Raw genomic sequence first — 14,997 nt, 5'->3', positions numbered from 1 at the left:
AACCCTCAAACTTCACGCTTGGCTTCTGAAAGGCTGAGGTACAAGGATTGGGACCTCCCTGATGATGTTATGGAGGTGTTGCTTTCGGCAAGGAGGCCAGCAACAAAGTCTTTATACCGCTGCCGTTGGAACAGATTTTGCAGCTGGTGTAGAGAACAGAATATCAACCCTTTTTCATGTGGTACACCAATGGTTTTGTCCTTCCTACTATATTTGGCAAATTCAGGCCTTCAAGTTGGCACCATTAAAGGCTATCTCGCAGCGCTATCCATCTTTAAGCGTACTGCGGAAGAACCATCCTATTTCAAATTACCCTTGGTAATACAGTTTCTAAAGGGGTTAACCAATCTTTATCCCACACGACCATTCCAAGTTCCCCTATGGGATTTAAACTTAGTACTAACTTTCCTGATGGGCACACCTTTCGAACCTCTCCATTCTTGTTCCTTAAGATTCCTTACCCTTAAAACTGTTTTATTAATAGCACTTACATCTACTAGAAGGGTGAGCGAATTACAAGCTCTTTCTTGTAAACCCCCTCACACAATATTTCACAAAGACAAAGTTGTCCTGCAAGTGAAGCCTAATTTCCTCCCAAAGGTGGTTTCTGAATTCCATATCACTCAGAAGATTACCCTACCATCTTTCTATCCTCCTCCTCACCCGGGGAATGAGGAAGAGAGGTTGCACAGGCTAGACCCTAGGAGGGCTTTAAGTTTTTACATCAGTAGACTAGCCGGGATAAGACAGGCAGACCAGCTGTTTGTAGGTTACGCAGGTCACAAGCTGGGGTTACCAATATCTAAGCAGACCATTTCCATATGGATCATTCTAGCCATTCTGGAATGTTATAAACTGGCAGGGAAAGAACCCCCTCAAAACCTTAGGGCTCATTCGACCAGAGGTATTGCAGCTTCTTCGGCCCTCAAAAGAGGCGTGCCGGTTAAAGACATCTGTGCGGCCGCTACATGGTCGTCTGTCCATACCTTTACACGTTTTTACAATTTGGATTCCTCCTCCAGTCAAGAGACTAGGTTTGGAAGGGCTGTACTGCATTCTATTCATCAATAGAAGACAGCATGAAGTCAGTACTCCCTCCTCCGATAATAGAATACTGCTATGGGAGCCTATCTAAGATGAGGAATACGTCGGAGGACACAATCCCTTCGAAGAACAAGTTACTTCTTACCTTGTAACGTTCTTTCGACGGGATGTTCCTCCGACGTATTCCTCATCGACCCTCCCATCCATCCCCGCAGTTCTACTTCCCTTGTTGTTGCAGTTTACGCTCCTTCAGGGTGATTAGTTTAGTCCAGAAAGTATTATTGTGGGCTACAAAACGGAACTGAGCAACGGTCGCTGCGCGCGGCCTTTATAGGCAGGATGACGTCGACGTCGATACGGCGGCTGTCGAGGGACATCGACTCGGAGGACGTCGACGCGCAGCGCCCTCTAGAGAGAGAAAAAAAATTCCGAGGCCAGCAGAGCTGGAAGGAGATATCTAAGATGAGGAATACGTCGGAGGAACATCCCGTCGAAAGAACGTTACAAGGTAAGAAGTAACTTGTTCTTCTAAGTCAATTAGTTTCCAATGCAGGGGGTCATCAGGCAGGCGTTCTGATGACCCTTTTTAAAGGGGTGAAAGCTCAATGTTGTTTAATATTAACAACACACAGATTTATGTATTTCTGTTTAGTTTTCAGAAATGGGTCTCTTATCAACAGAAGCAGAGCATTCTGTTTCATGCATACTGCTGCCTATGTTTTATAACAACATCTAAAAATAACCTCACCCCTGCAGAAGCTTCCTTGGACCAATGCAATTTTTCTTACCAACAGAAGCAGAGCATTGTATTTCCTGCATACTCTGCAAAATAAGTTCAGCCTGTAGATGCTTCCTGTGTCGGCCTTCAGTCATAAGTGAAAAACACCTTGCTAATGACAATTAGTTTTAGTTGGTAAACATTGTTTATGTGTATTTACATGGATGGTTTGTTTATATAGCTGGCACAAACACCCTGTATACCGGCGATCTAAATATAAACCCCATTAGTGTTTTCTGCTGATGCGGCTAGAGTACCTCTCTAGAACTAACCACATTCCTAGATTCCGCAGGCATTGTCGTAATATAGAACCCCTGCAGTGTTGATTCGCAGCTCTTTGATGGGTCGCAGAGGGACACATGTATGCCGCGCATGAGATGCTGTAGGCCCATTAGCAACAATAGTTTGACTTTTGTGCGGGCTCTGGGAAGCACACTTTACTTATAAAGTAAACTGATTTTCATTATTTACACTCTGTATCAAAGCCAGTTCATATAAGATTGGTGTACATTTTTATATCAACATTGATATCAAACATTTTTTTATATCAACATTTTCAGGGAAGTTTATATAAAAAATTAAAATGGATATTTTGTATCAACAAAATGTACATTTTTATATACATTTCTATATCGAAAAACAATGTTTTAATATGAATTTGTATATGTCTATAAAAATATGATTTTTAATATTAATTTGTATATACATTTCTATATCAAACATGATTTTTAATATTGTATATAAAATTCAATCTCAAAATATGATTTTTAATATTGATGTATATATAAATGTGAATATTAAACAATATATTTTATATTTTTATATACATTTTTACATTTTTATATTGAAAAGCTGTCAAAATTGTTGGATAGCCTTTCCTGATTCCTATTCAGTTTATATACAAATTATTAGGGTTCAATAACATTGCTATCAAAAACTTTAGGGGGCTTATCAATTTGATATAAATGCCCTAATTGACAGAGCATTTTCGAATGGGGTTTTGCCATTATAAAACGCTTCTGTGAATAAGCTCAAAATGTATATCCGCCTCCTATCACCCCAGGGCGGAACCCCTATGTGACGTCATCACAATGTCACTGTGCGAAACCCTATATTCACAGTCCCTGTCTTCAGAGCTCACTTAGGCTCTCTGTGCTCGATTGAGCTACATCGGTGAGCGCCGCTCCCATCTATTTATAGATTTTATAATAAATGTATATTTACTTTATATCAAATCTGATATAAATTAGAAAACACTTTATAGCCAATATACATTAGATATAAAATCGATACCAAACATTTTTGATATCCGTTTTATATCAAATGTATATTAAGTTTATATCAAAGCACATCAAATTTGGGAGGGACTAGGACCAGAATCAGGGGGCGTGACCACCTGTCAAATTGTTGATGGAGACAAAAGGGGGCCCCTTCTACTACTTAAGCGTAATGCCTGTCTGTTCTAGTTATAAGGCATCCACCTCATAGATATATTTCTGGTTGGGTCTTACAATTTGGCTGTTCTCTTGTGCACTAGTTTGAAAAACAAGGCACATAAGTTTTATTGAATTTATACTTTCTTATTAATGGAATGTGTTAACAGGCACACTGGGTTGTCCTGTGTAGGTGTGGGGGGTGTTGTCTTAGTGTTTATAATGCATAATGGCTGAATGTTCTATGCTACTGTAGTTGCTATTCGCGTTATGTCTAAAAGGGTACAATGATTGAGGATTCCACACTTTTTGGACAATGCCCAAAAAGTACTGTGAAGGCTTCACAATTGCGGTTAAAGCTGGTCGGCTGTTCAGCAATTGCGATTGCGAAGGCTTCAGAGTACTTTTTGGGCATTGTCCCTTCATCTTAAATTTCAGGCTCTATCCTTGTCAAGCCTCAGATGAAGAGCTGTGGAAGGCTCAAAACACGTGTTAGGCTGTTGCTTGTACTAAACCTTGGACTTTAAAGGCTGTTCTTTCATACAAATCACTTGGACTCCCGATTTTTATTTTGCTATACTTGGCACAGTGAAACTGGAACTTGTTTGTGTTGCATTTAGCTTTCAAGGATGGCAGTGAATATGTTGCAGTGGGCCATCTCATGCAGGATTTGTCTCCAAGCACTCCACCTGCTGATGGAGCTACACACGGAGGTGGTCTTTATAAGCCGTTTGGAATGAGTCAACCACAAGTGGGAACTTCACCTGCAGGCCCTTCAGAAGTTCTTCCTCGTGTTTGGGTTCGACTGAGTGTAATGTTTACCCCAGAAAGTAACTGGAGAAGCCTTCAATGTGCACATTGTCTGGGCAAGGTGCCACATTTTCTTGGGAATTCTCTAAAGTTCAAGTGGGAAGGGTGGATCATCTCAGCCTTCCTCCTCTACCCTGATTCACAGGGCCATGTGGAACCTTTGGAAATCCCTCTCCTGAATAATGGTCCTCGTTTCGGGGTGGCTGGCCTGGTTCTGGTTCTCAACTTGATGACTCTGGCTTCTGCTCCTCTGGACCACCTTCTCTGGAGACTGGGCAGCCTATGTCAAAGGAAAGGCAGGATTTTTTCATCCCTCTCTGAAATCAGTGAGCTTCTCAGCCTGGTTCCTGAGTCTTCATCTTGTGTCATGTGTGTTTGTCACCAAACACTACTGTATTGAGAGTGTACAAACCGCTCCTTTTTATCAGCTATGCCATTGACAGTTTTCATCGCTATTTTGGGACCAATTTAGCTTTGATTCACATGGGCACAGCCTTCTAAGATGCTGTTTATCGTTTTACTGCTAGGCGGCTTCTTGGCATTCAAAGATATCTTCTAAGTCCAAGACCCAGACTCCAAAGATCATATGGACTAGGAGGATAGTTCAGATACCTCTGGTAACAACATAAAGGACCTGTGACCTTGGGAAGATGTGCATTCTAGAAGCATATGTTAGGATATAAAATTGTTTCGTCTCTTGCTTCCTGAAATAGTCACCAAATAAGTTACAGTCGATATGATTTAGGAGAGTTGTTTGATCTGAATATCATAAGATGAATGTCATTTCTTGTTTAGACTTTATTATATGCTTTTGTAAATAATTAGTGTTGCAATATATGCCATTCTTGATTGAGATCTGAATATTAGAAGATGAATGGGATGTTTTGTTTATATTCTACATATATGTGATTGTGTATAATTGTTGCTGTACTATACATGTTTTTGTTTGATTTTTACCTTATATAAAACATATATAAATTGTATGTCAGGCCTAAGTTTGTCCTTTTTTCGTTATATGACTTAGGCAAGATGAGTATAAGAAGTGTGAAAAGTTCACTTATAGTTCCCTTGCCCCTAATTGCCTGACACCAGAAGCAAGGGCAAGGAAGGAACAAGATTGTGCATCCCTTGAGTAGTGGAGTGGCACAACTGAGTGATTTACTTACGAAGTGCACAAACACGGATAGGAGACATTCTTTTGGTTTGATATATTGGCTCCTTGGCATTCAACAGGAGTCGAACCACCTGCTCTGATGCTAACCATATATGCAATTTAAAGAGAAAGAGAGTGTAATGGAGAAATCCTTTTAAGCAGATGGGTGTTCAGGCCCCCATTCTCAATTACATGGGTGGGTGCGGTGGGTTAAGTGCCTGCCTAGTGTATGCCGGATGGATTGGGAACAAGGGTTGAACCTTGTTTCTGTCTCATCAGCTGGGCTTGCTCTCTATCAACTAGGTGACTCTTAAATCAACTGGGTGCCAGGAGGTTTCAATCTACTCCACCAATGTAATTTTGAGAAGTCAGTAAACTGTACATTTAACGTGTTATTAGTGTCTTGTTTTTATTTAACCACTGCTTTTTATCGGAACATGTTTTATGTATTCTATATGTTTTTGGGTGCAGGCAATGAGTGTGTGATGCCACTTGATGCATTTAGTATTTGTTGCTCATTAATTTTTGTATTGTTTTCATTTATTCTGTGCTGTTTTGGTAGTATCGTTTGTCATTAATACATTTATTATTTCTTGTTTTTATGAGATACTAAATAGTATAAAGTCATTACTGTACTGTTAATATGGAAAACCAAAAGGAAATATTGTACTGTAAATTCCTCAAAAGTTGCTCATGAAGACAGCAGGTCTTGTATCGAGGCAAAGGGTGCACTGTGTGTCAGTCAATATTACAAATTTCAATTATTATTACTGTCGCTGTACAGTTTTTGCTAACAAGACACAGGGAAACACAATCTATCAGCAGTGTTACTGTTCAGTAAATACTTGCTGGAAAGTCATGCTACAAGTGGAACAGGCACAGAACAGTCAGGGGTCGGGAGGCCAGAATTCTTTTTTTCGGACAGTGTTGCAATATATTGTCACAGCTGTATTTGTTTTTTCCTATTAGAGATCTAGGACTACATGTCCCAGAAGTCAGGGGCATGTTGGAATATGGTATTAACAACATATGCATCCTAAACATAGTGTCACAGAGTTCTCACCTGGGAACAAGAGGACCATACAGCATTGGTTAAAATCTTCATTCAGTGGGAACAAGAGGACCATATAGCATTGGTTAAAATCTTTATTCCACATAGTTACAAGATTGTGCAACTGAAAACTAAACAGTATCTATCCAAACAAACAAGTGGTCGGGTTGGTTCTCTCCTCAGTTGGGGTTGGATTCTCTGCCCTCAGGAACCCCCCTCTTGTCCAGTGTATCTAGCACAGATGTAAGTGTATTGCCCTCCCTGTTCACAGAAGAAAATGTCCCAGTCTACACAGTTCAAGTGAGGTTACCTCCCATTCTGTCGTTGCTGGCTCTAGGTGGCTCTAGGCTACCCGAAATCGTCTAAAGGATCAGAACGTTCCAGGTTCCTGTAATACATGACTGACTCTAATAAAGTTTTGTTAGTAGGCAGGTCAGTGGTTGCAGCTGGCAGGGAAAACAAGTGAGGGGCCTCTGGGGTCTTGTCTACTCTCTCTTGTGGTCTTTTACCCTACTTTTCTCAACTCATAGTAATCTCCCTGACCCCAGGTTATACCTCCTCCCACCATCGGACATCAGTGCCCGCCAGAACCTGCCTGTTCTTAGTAGCTAGGTGTGGCTTATCTCCTTCCTCCTGGTCACCTCCTTCGGCAACCCTGTTTCTACCACCTCCCCTTCACTTCCACTCCCTTGTCCTGAAATTGTCTTATGCTCCTGCCACCAATCTTCTCATGATAGTATCAACTTCACTTGTATCCCATTATTTCTCACATCCTCCTTTTTTCTCTCAATGCCTCTCATTACCACCACCTCCTTTCTGCTCTCACCCTATGATGTCAAAATGCCCTGCTTCACCTCCTTCTTCTCACCCTATACTATTGCCTCACCTTCATCTTCTCAATTTCCACCACCTGCTGTGTGAACCTCTTAGCTCTTATCGGCTCCTCCTGCTCTCCTTTGCTACCACACCACAACTGCCTCTTTCTCTCCAGACTATGCTTATTCCACTGCTCTCCAGCTGTTTCCAAACACAAGCCCCCTGCTCCTACAACCCTCATTAGGATTTGCAGTGAGGATTTGCACATGTGACTGGTAATTCGATGAAGGCGTTTACTGGCGGATCTCTGAGTGTACACCTGTGGCAGCTTTGTGCCCAAGGGGTTGGACCAAACATGGGGCCTGTTCCTCATTGTGGATGGTAGGTTTCTATCACTGACTCCCCTGGTGCTATGTGTGTGACACTGGGTGCTTTGGTGCTTCCAGTGTGTGAATCAGAAACCGGAAACACACTGGGTAAGCTTCCTGAGCCCTTCTTTTCAAATATTCTCACACATTCCTCCACTTCACAATAAACCCCCATCTCCCACAACAGCAATTTCTGCAGAATGGATTTCCAGCTGGCTCTGCATTCCTCTCCCTGTTCACACCTGACACAGTGCTAGGAGGTGATGCCTACAGCTTTTGGCCAGTTAAGGGAACTTGGTGGCACTGCCCTCCCCTCTTCCACCCAGTTGCACCTGACAGATTGCTGACTGCGAATCCGATAGTTTGCATCCCATCAGGATCTATCAGAGGGGCTGCAAAACTGCAGTGATTCTGCTGGAGGGTGTGAATCCGTGACCTTAATGTGAACCCCTGCTGTAGCATGGCAGCATTTCAAACAGGGAAAGGTAAGCCTTTGCATGGTAGAAATTCTGCTGACATGACAATAGTTTGTGCAGTGTTTAAAACCAAGGAACAGACAGCCAAGTGCACCTTCACGACTAATTCACTTTGGAATACAGGAATTGCCAAGGCCTTATCCTATCGGATGGCAACAGTCTCTAAATTGAGACCACGAGGTTCTACAACAAGCAAATATGCCACGTAAAAGCTAGCCTTCATCAATAGATCAGCTTAGCTTTGCGATGTCAGCAGTCTGTCATGAAACCGTCACGTCCTCTGACAGTCACAAGAAAGTGACCAACAAGGCCAAAAAACACGTTAAAAGTGCACACAAAGCCCTCTTCACAGCCCAGGTCACATTGCTACACTTAATTTTAAAGGATGCCTTTGTGATTGCCAATGGAAAGGTTCTTAATTGTATGGCGGTTATAGTAGGCTGCATGATCAACAGGTGACACAAAGTCATTTGTCAGGTACCAAGAGCCTTTAGTTTAGCAAATAATGTGATTAGGTTTGACTGAGGTCCAACAATAAACACAAACAAATCAAACTTCCTTTCACGACCATAGTCCTCAGTCAATCCCTCTCTTGCTTAGGTTCTTGCTTCCTGACGTTGAACAAATGAGTCACTCACATTCTCTGGGGTTTTAAGTGCCCTGTGCCCTGTGCTTCATTGTTGGCTGTGATGTCTTTGTTGTCTTTGATATCACTTGTCTGCTTCTTATCTTACATTTTAAACCAACAGCCTTTGCCAGTCACCCAACTCTTTGTGATCCTGGGTAGGATTTTTCTGGGCCAAGGGGTTCTTGTGCTTAGCTCCTTCTCGGGTTTAGAGAGACTGTCTTCGACCATGTCAGGAATCTCTTTAGAAAGCCAGTTCCAGGCCAACATTCTCTCCCTCTGTCTCATTGCGTTTCCCCCTTTCCAGATCAATGTTCTAGAACAATCTAGTCTGTCGTCAATCATCGTGGCTGTTCCTCTACCTTACCTTCCTCCTCTTTCTCTCATCATCCCTTCTATTGTCAATCTGTTTCATTATGCACTTTTGTACCTCAAAGGTCATCCACTCATTCAACATTCTTTGACTTCTATGTCACATCCTCCTCTCATGATGTTCCACTCACCTCCTTTTCACTCCTCCCCCTCTATCGAATACTCCTCTCTATTGTCTTCTCTCCTCCCCTATTACTGTTTTCACTCCTGCTTCACTTCTCTTCTAAGCTCTAGCTCTACCGCTCTTGCAGATGTTTCCTCTAACTCCTATACTCTTGGCTGCTTCTCTTTCACCTCCTTCTCCACCGCTCCTTTCACCTTCTCCATTTTCTCTCTGCTTCTCTATCTCCACCTTCACTATCTTGCTCTACCATCTTCTTTCTCTCTGCTTCTCTCCTTGCACTGCTCCAACATGCTGTCTCCGACTCCCGAGCCCAACACTGCGCGTGACTGTGTGCCCCCTTTTATAATCTAGTGAGTTGGTCCATTTACTTGATAATTAAATTAATCATTTCAGCTGCAGGGTCGTTACAATTGAGTTTTCTGAATTTCCAGTTCGTGCAGGAACTACGAACCCCAAGACAGTCGCCATCTTAGATTTTTCGGGGCCGCTAAAGGCTCTGGTGCACATTCTGTAGACATATTGAGGTTTCCAAGTTATGAGTGATGCTTCGCTGAGTCGTGCTCTTCTGTCATGTCGACCGTTGTGCATAATAGTGGTGTTTGCAAACCAGATGGTGTTGTTTCCAGTATTCAGGTCGCTGGTGCTCACGGTAACAGACCCGCATTGTGACATGTACAGCTATCATATTATATGTTACATCAAACAGGTCTCTGTACACACAGTTCAGCCCTCTATCCTGAGTAGAGCTGGTAGGAGTGCAATGTTAAACACATTTTGCGAGGAGTTGAAGAGAATAAGGACATCCTTTTTTCTGAATACCTGGGGCCCGCATTGCAGATGGGAAATTATCAAATTCATGCCCATTTACAAATACTAAATATTATGAACTTATTACATTGCTACTTTATGCAGGCATATGCATACTGAACCAAGGGAAGCAGGATTTGGATTTGTTACCTGTGGGTCACAAGATGTTTAGACCCACAGCTCTACTTGTTCTAATTAAATGCATGGAGCCTGGGAGAGATGTGATTTAAAAAGGTCACACCCACTAACATTATTGAACAAAACAAATTACTTTGCTACTATATGCAGCAATGCTTTATGCATACCTAAGCCAGGGAAGCTGGATTTAAAGATGCGACTTGTGGGTCACGAGATATTTTAAACCACGATTCCCATCAGCCCTCACCATTGAATTCGTGCATTCTTGGAGCATGCGTGAATGCAAAAGGCCACACCCACTTTATTAAACATTACTGACCATATTACATAACTACTGTATGAATACCCATATTGAAGCAGGGTTTAAAGAGAATACAATGCAAATCGCAAGAAATTATGAACCTCAACTCCCACCAGCCCTTCCATTTGAATGTGTGCAGCTTGGGAACAGAAATGAAATGAAAAGATCACTCCCATTGCTAATAGCAAACATTACTAAACAAATGACATTCTCAGTTAACAGTATGCTGCTTTACACATTCCTCAACCGATCATACATGTGTGTGGCTCGAGTACACAGGGCACTGTGCCCTAAACGTCGTCCCTTAAACCACCATTCTGTTAAGTTAAGAGAATGGGCACACACTCATAGAGTACTGTTATGTCCATACTATCCTGTCAGCAGAGGTGCAAAATCACTGTTGACCAAAATGGAGCTCACTTTGTAATTTATGCAAATTATATGGAGGTTGCCGACATTGTTTGCCTGGATGTGCTCTCCAGTTAACTCTTGCAATTTTTGCAGTTTTCCCTATGAAGTGCAATAAAGTAACACACATCTGGGTTCATGTGTATTATTTACATTCGATAGTTACAAGTGTAAATGCCCGATGCCGTATCCGTACAATGTGAGACATTTTAACCTCAGTTCATATGATATTCATCAGCTAATAGCAGAAACTAAAAGTTGATTTATTCCAAAGGAATCCACCGTTTTTTTGGGAGCATGTAAATATGATTCTGCCAGAAAAACAATTGTTTTTGGTAAGAGGTGTGGATGTAAATTTCAGTCTGTGTGCCCACTGGCTTCCAATACCATTACAATCCATAAGAGAGCTTAAATAGGTGTGAAACGTGCAAACGTTTTATGCGTGGTTTTAACTCCTGTTTAAGCATTCCACAGGATTATAAAAATGAGCCCTTATGAGTTCTGCCTGCAGTATTGCGCATGGATATGCGTTGCAAACAAATAAACACATATCTTCTTTGCTGGATGGATACAGTTTCAGTACCGTCGACTTGGACAGAACTCCATTCAGTATGGGGGGAATGAGGACTCCGAGGAGTACAGTAGTCTCTATGTTGAGTAGCTTGTATTATTGACTCGGGCCTGATTCACAGAAGGGTTTTATATTGGCGCAATCCCATAGGAAAAACGCTCTATGAATCAGGGTACTAGTCATATTTTAGTCGAGAATTCAGGCAGTAGTTGACAGTGAGTCTGAAACAAACACATTAGACATTTATGGTCTAATATTTTATTACTGTGGTTCACATAACAAAACGTAGTTATTTTGATTCTTCTCTTGGCTATATGTGTTATCAAACAAATAGATTTGTTCGGGATAAGATACATTTTTATCATCAGTGACATTACCACAGAAAGAGGTTCATGGCTCGCACTCCTAGAGCTCTCCAACAAGTTTAATTCACCACTGGCGTTAGTGCAGTTGGATCTGCAACCCAGTCTCAACACTGCCCCCTCACATGGTAATTGTGTGTAAAATTGAGCGTTGTCATATTGATGATATAAGTGTTGGCACCAGAGAACGAAAATGTTGTATGTGCTTTCTTTGGTAATTTCTTATTGATGGTCTCCCGGATGAGAGCACTATGAACATCAGGATGATGTGCCAGTAGAAATTCAAAGGCCATTGTCGACCCAAGCTATAGTTGAGAGAATGAAAAACAGTGAGTCAGTGGAAGCTTAAAAGAAAATTGGGGACGCATATGCTAGAACACTTGTTTCTTAATGTTTATTTTAGCATCATGACAAGCTCAGGGATTCTCCATTTGCAGTGTGGATCGTCAGATTTCCCCTTGCATCTTGATCCTTTTCGATAGCTTCAAATAAGGATTTGAAGTTACCAGCACCAAAGCCCTGTTAGAGAGATAAATAGCGTTTAGTATTTGACACAAGGTTTGCATAATACTAGAAAGGGGTGAGCAGTGGGATCTGGAATTTCATTTTAAAGGCTGTCTGAGCTTCATTAGAATACAAAAGGGCAATAGTTTACAGAAGGCCTTTGTATTTTTAAAGAAAAGAATCATGCGTTACGAGCGGAATCAGAGTTATCACAACAGAGCGAAGTCAGTACGTATTATATGAGAGAGGGCTTCCACAAAAAATAGAAGTCAACCATTACTATGAAGCATACGACTCTGACAAGGGGGAGCTCAGCCTCATCATCTGATAGATGCCTTCCATACCAGAGAGGGACAGACATTAGCAGCTGCCAATTAACTTCCATGGTTGCTAGCCAATACTAGCTAGCACAGAAATACCACAACATATAGAGGTCTTGTACAGGATTCCCAAAACATAGTGACACTGACCATTATTACCTGGCATACGCTTCCACTATAAATATGAGTAGGACATAATGGCTGGTGCAGGACTACCATTGTAGAGAGAGGTTAGTCATTACCAAATGGCAGAGCTTTCAGAAAGAGATACAATAAATGGCACAAGTCCTCCCCCAGTAGAGCGATGATAGCTGATCTCTCTCTATCATGGAAACCTCGCGTCTGTTGAGGCACAAGGTTTCCATGATATAGAGAGAGAGGTCAGCGATCACACTTTGCAAAGAGTACCCATGAGAGAGAGACCATCACTGCTAGATGGCAATTAACTTCCAGAGAGAGAGAGAGAGAGAGAGAGACCACCCAGTACCAGATGGGTACTTCCACTGTAGAGTGAGGTCAGCCATTATCACAGGGTTTCCAAAACAAAGGAAGAGCAGTCTTTAATAGCCGACACAAGTCTTCCACTGCATCGAGAGGGGATAATAACACCAGCTGGTGCCTGAGTTCTATGGCGATGAGTAGTCAGGCAGTACCAGTTTGAGACTGAAAGTGCCATTTTAGCTCTCTGGTGTGTGGTCGCTGTGATGTTTCCCTACATGGTTTACCTGCCATTTTCCCTGATGAGTCCTCATCAGGTGCCTGATCAGTGTTGTAAATGCCATATTTGCCATCCAAGGGACCTTACACCTCTCACAATGAAATCTGTTTTCACTGTGTGATTATTCATGCATGGTTGCCTGTGCTGGCTCCATTGCTTGGTTGCAGCCTTTTTATAATCCTAGCAGGGTGCGTTGTTAGCAGGAACTCAGTTTTAAAATCCTGTGCCTATTCCAACAGCTATCTATTGCTCCTGTTTAAGTGTAAATAGGTAACAAGTGTGGACATATATGATCATTGCTACTGCCTGCCTCAGTGAGTGAGTGAGGGACGTTACCAGAACCAGCAATGAATGGTATCTAGATTTAAGTCCGAATTCACACCTGGGAGAAAACCTCTGAAGAATAGGTAGAACGTTGAATGAGATGGCCCCTACTTATTGGGTGGCTGCCAAAATGTTTGAATGGATACAATCCTGTGTTCGGAAATTGGGCACCCTCCATAAAAGTGGAAGGTCTGCTCACCTTGAGTTGTGTAACACCTAGAGTCGAGTCCCAAAGCACAAAGACACATGCCAACTCACAGACAGATAATGAAGAACCCCTGCCTGAAACTGCCCAGTCCCTGCCTGACAGTGAAGCTCTGCCATCGTACCACCTGTATTGACCACATCTTTCAAGAGAGAAACTGGGCTTGGTGCTTTCTTCAGATGACCCTGCTGAGTCGCAATACCTTAAGAGCTCGAAACCCCAGGAAGCCTTATTGCCTGTTCCCATAAGGATCAAATGTGTAAAGCAAGTCATCTAGACTCTGGAAACTAACATTATCTAACACCTGCTGTTGTTACAACTCAAGTACTCCAGCGTCCTGCTCTCTCTCTTTCCCAAATGGTTAGGATAGCCTGAGAGAATTCAAAACACATATTCATCTCTTGCCCTGCATTAAGTGAACTACGATTCATTCACGTTACTAAATATGTCCATGAGTGGTCAACCGCCCCCTTTCAAGCTTTGTGGAATAGGGGAATGACAGGTGACCATATAGGATTACGGTGAAGAAAATGGGTGTTTATTCAAGATTTGGTGACAAGATGGCAGGCAGAAAGAGTAGAATAGATGGGATCTGAAAAAGAACACAATGAGAGAAGAATCTGGAAATTGTCAGCATAGAAATGGCATGAGAGATGAGACTGCTGGGGGCGTGGACACTAATGGCTGCATGATTTGAAGCTCCCAAGCTCCCTCGTCGGATAGGGTGATTGTCATGTAATTTCTTCCTCTTCTTTCCCCCTTCAATGGTGGAGGAGGGCGGAGGACCTTCTCTGCAGCATAATTTCACAGTGTGGGCGATTGTGAGCCCTTGGCAATGGTGTTTGGGCCCAGAGGAGCGCAGAAACGTATTGTGTGTTTGTGTGGGGACACCACACGGCGAGGAGCGAGGAAGCGCTGGCTCACGCCATGGGGGAGCAAGGCTAGTGAAGAAGCTCAATCAGGGTCCGAATACACAGACCAGTGCCCTCCGGTTGGTTGAAGCAGGTTGGGGCGCTGGAACATTTGGCGCTGGAGCACTTGGCTCGGGTGATGACGGGCTCCTGGAGTGCTGTGAACGACACACTTTGATGACGTGGGAGTGGAAGCTGTGGCGGAGCTGGAAATGAGAAACCATGGACATGTGTTCTTGGTGAGGGCGCAGCAGGGGCTTCGCTGGGGGGGGCTAGAGGGGCTATAGCCCCGGATCCTTTGCTTGTAGCCCCGGATGAAGATCACGGGGCTACAAGCAAAGGCTAGCCCCGAACATTATGATGCAGGCTAGGAGGCAG

General features: G+C 42.7%; 1 protein-coding gene across 1 annotated transcript in view; it reads right to left on the bottom strand.

The window, feature by feature from the left end:
* Window positions 1-12,009: 12,009 nt before the first annotated feature.
* Window positions 12,010-14,997, bottom strand: part of LOC138489643 (4-hydroxyphenylpyruvate dioxygenase-like) — a 348,749-nt gene continuing 345,761 nt past the window's right edge. The window contains exon 14 of the mRNA XM_069617322.1: window positions 12,010-12,156. Coding sequence (XP_069473423.1) covers window positions 12,043-12,156 — 114 coding nt within the window. The 3' untranslated portion in view covers window positions 12,010-12,042. The remainder of the gene's footprint in view (window positions 12,157-14,997) is intronic.

Source organism: Ambystoma mexicanum, chromosome 9 (assembly GCF_040938575.1).
Source record: "Ambystoma mexicanum isolate Mex_15411 chromosome 9, UKY_AmexF1_1, whole genome shotgun sequence".
Taxonomy (NCBI): domain Eukaryota; kingdom Metazoa; phylum Chordata; class Amphibia; order Caudata; family Ambystomatidae; genus Ambystoma; species Ambystoma mexicanum.
This window is presented reverse-complemented; position numbering and strand designations above follow the sequence as displayed.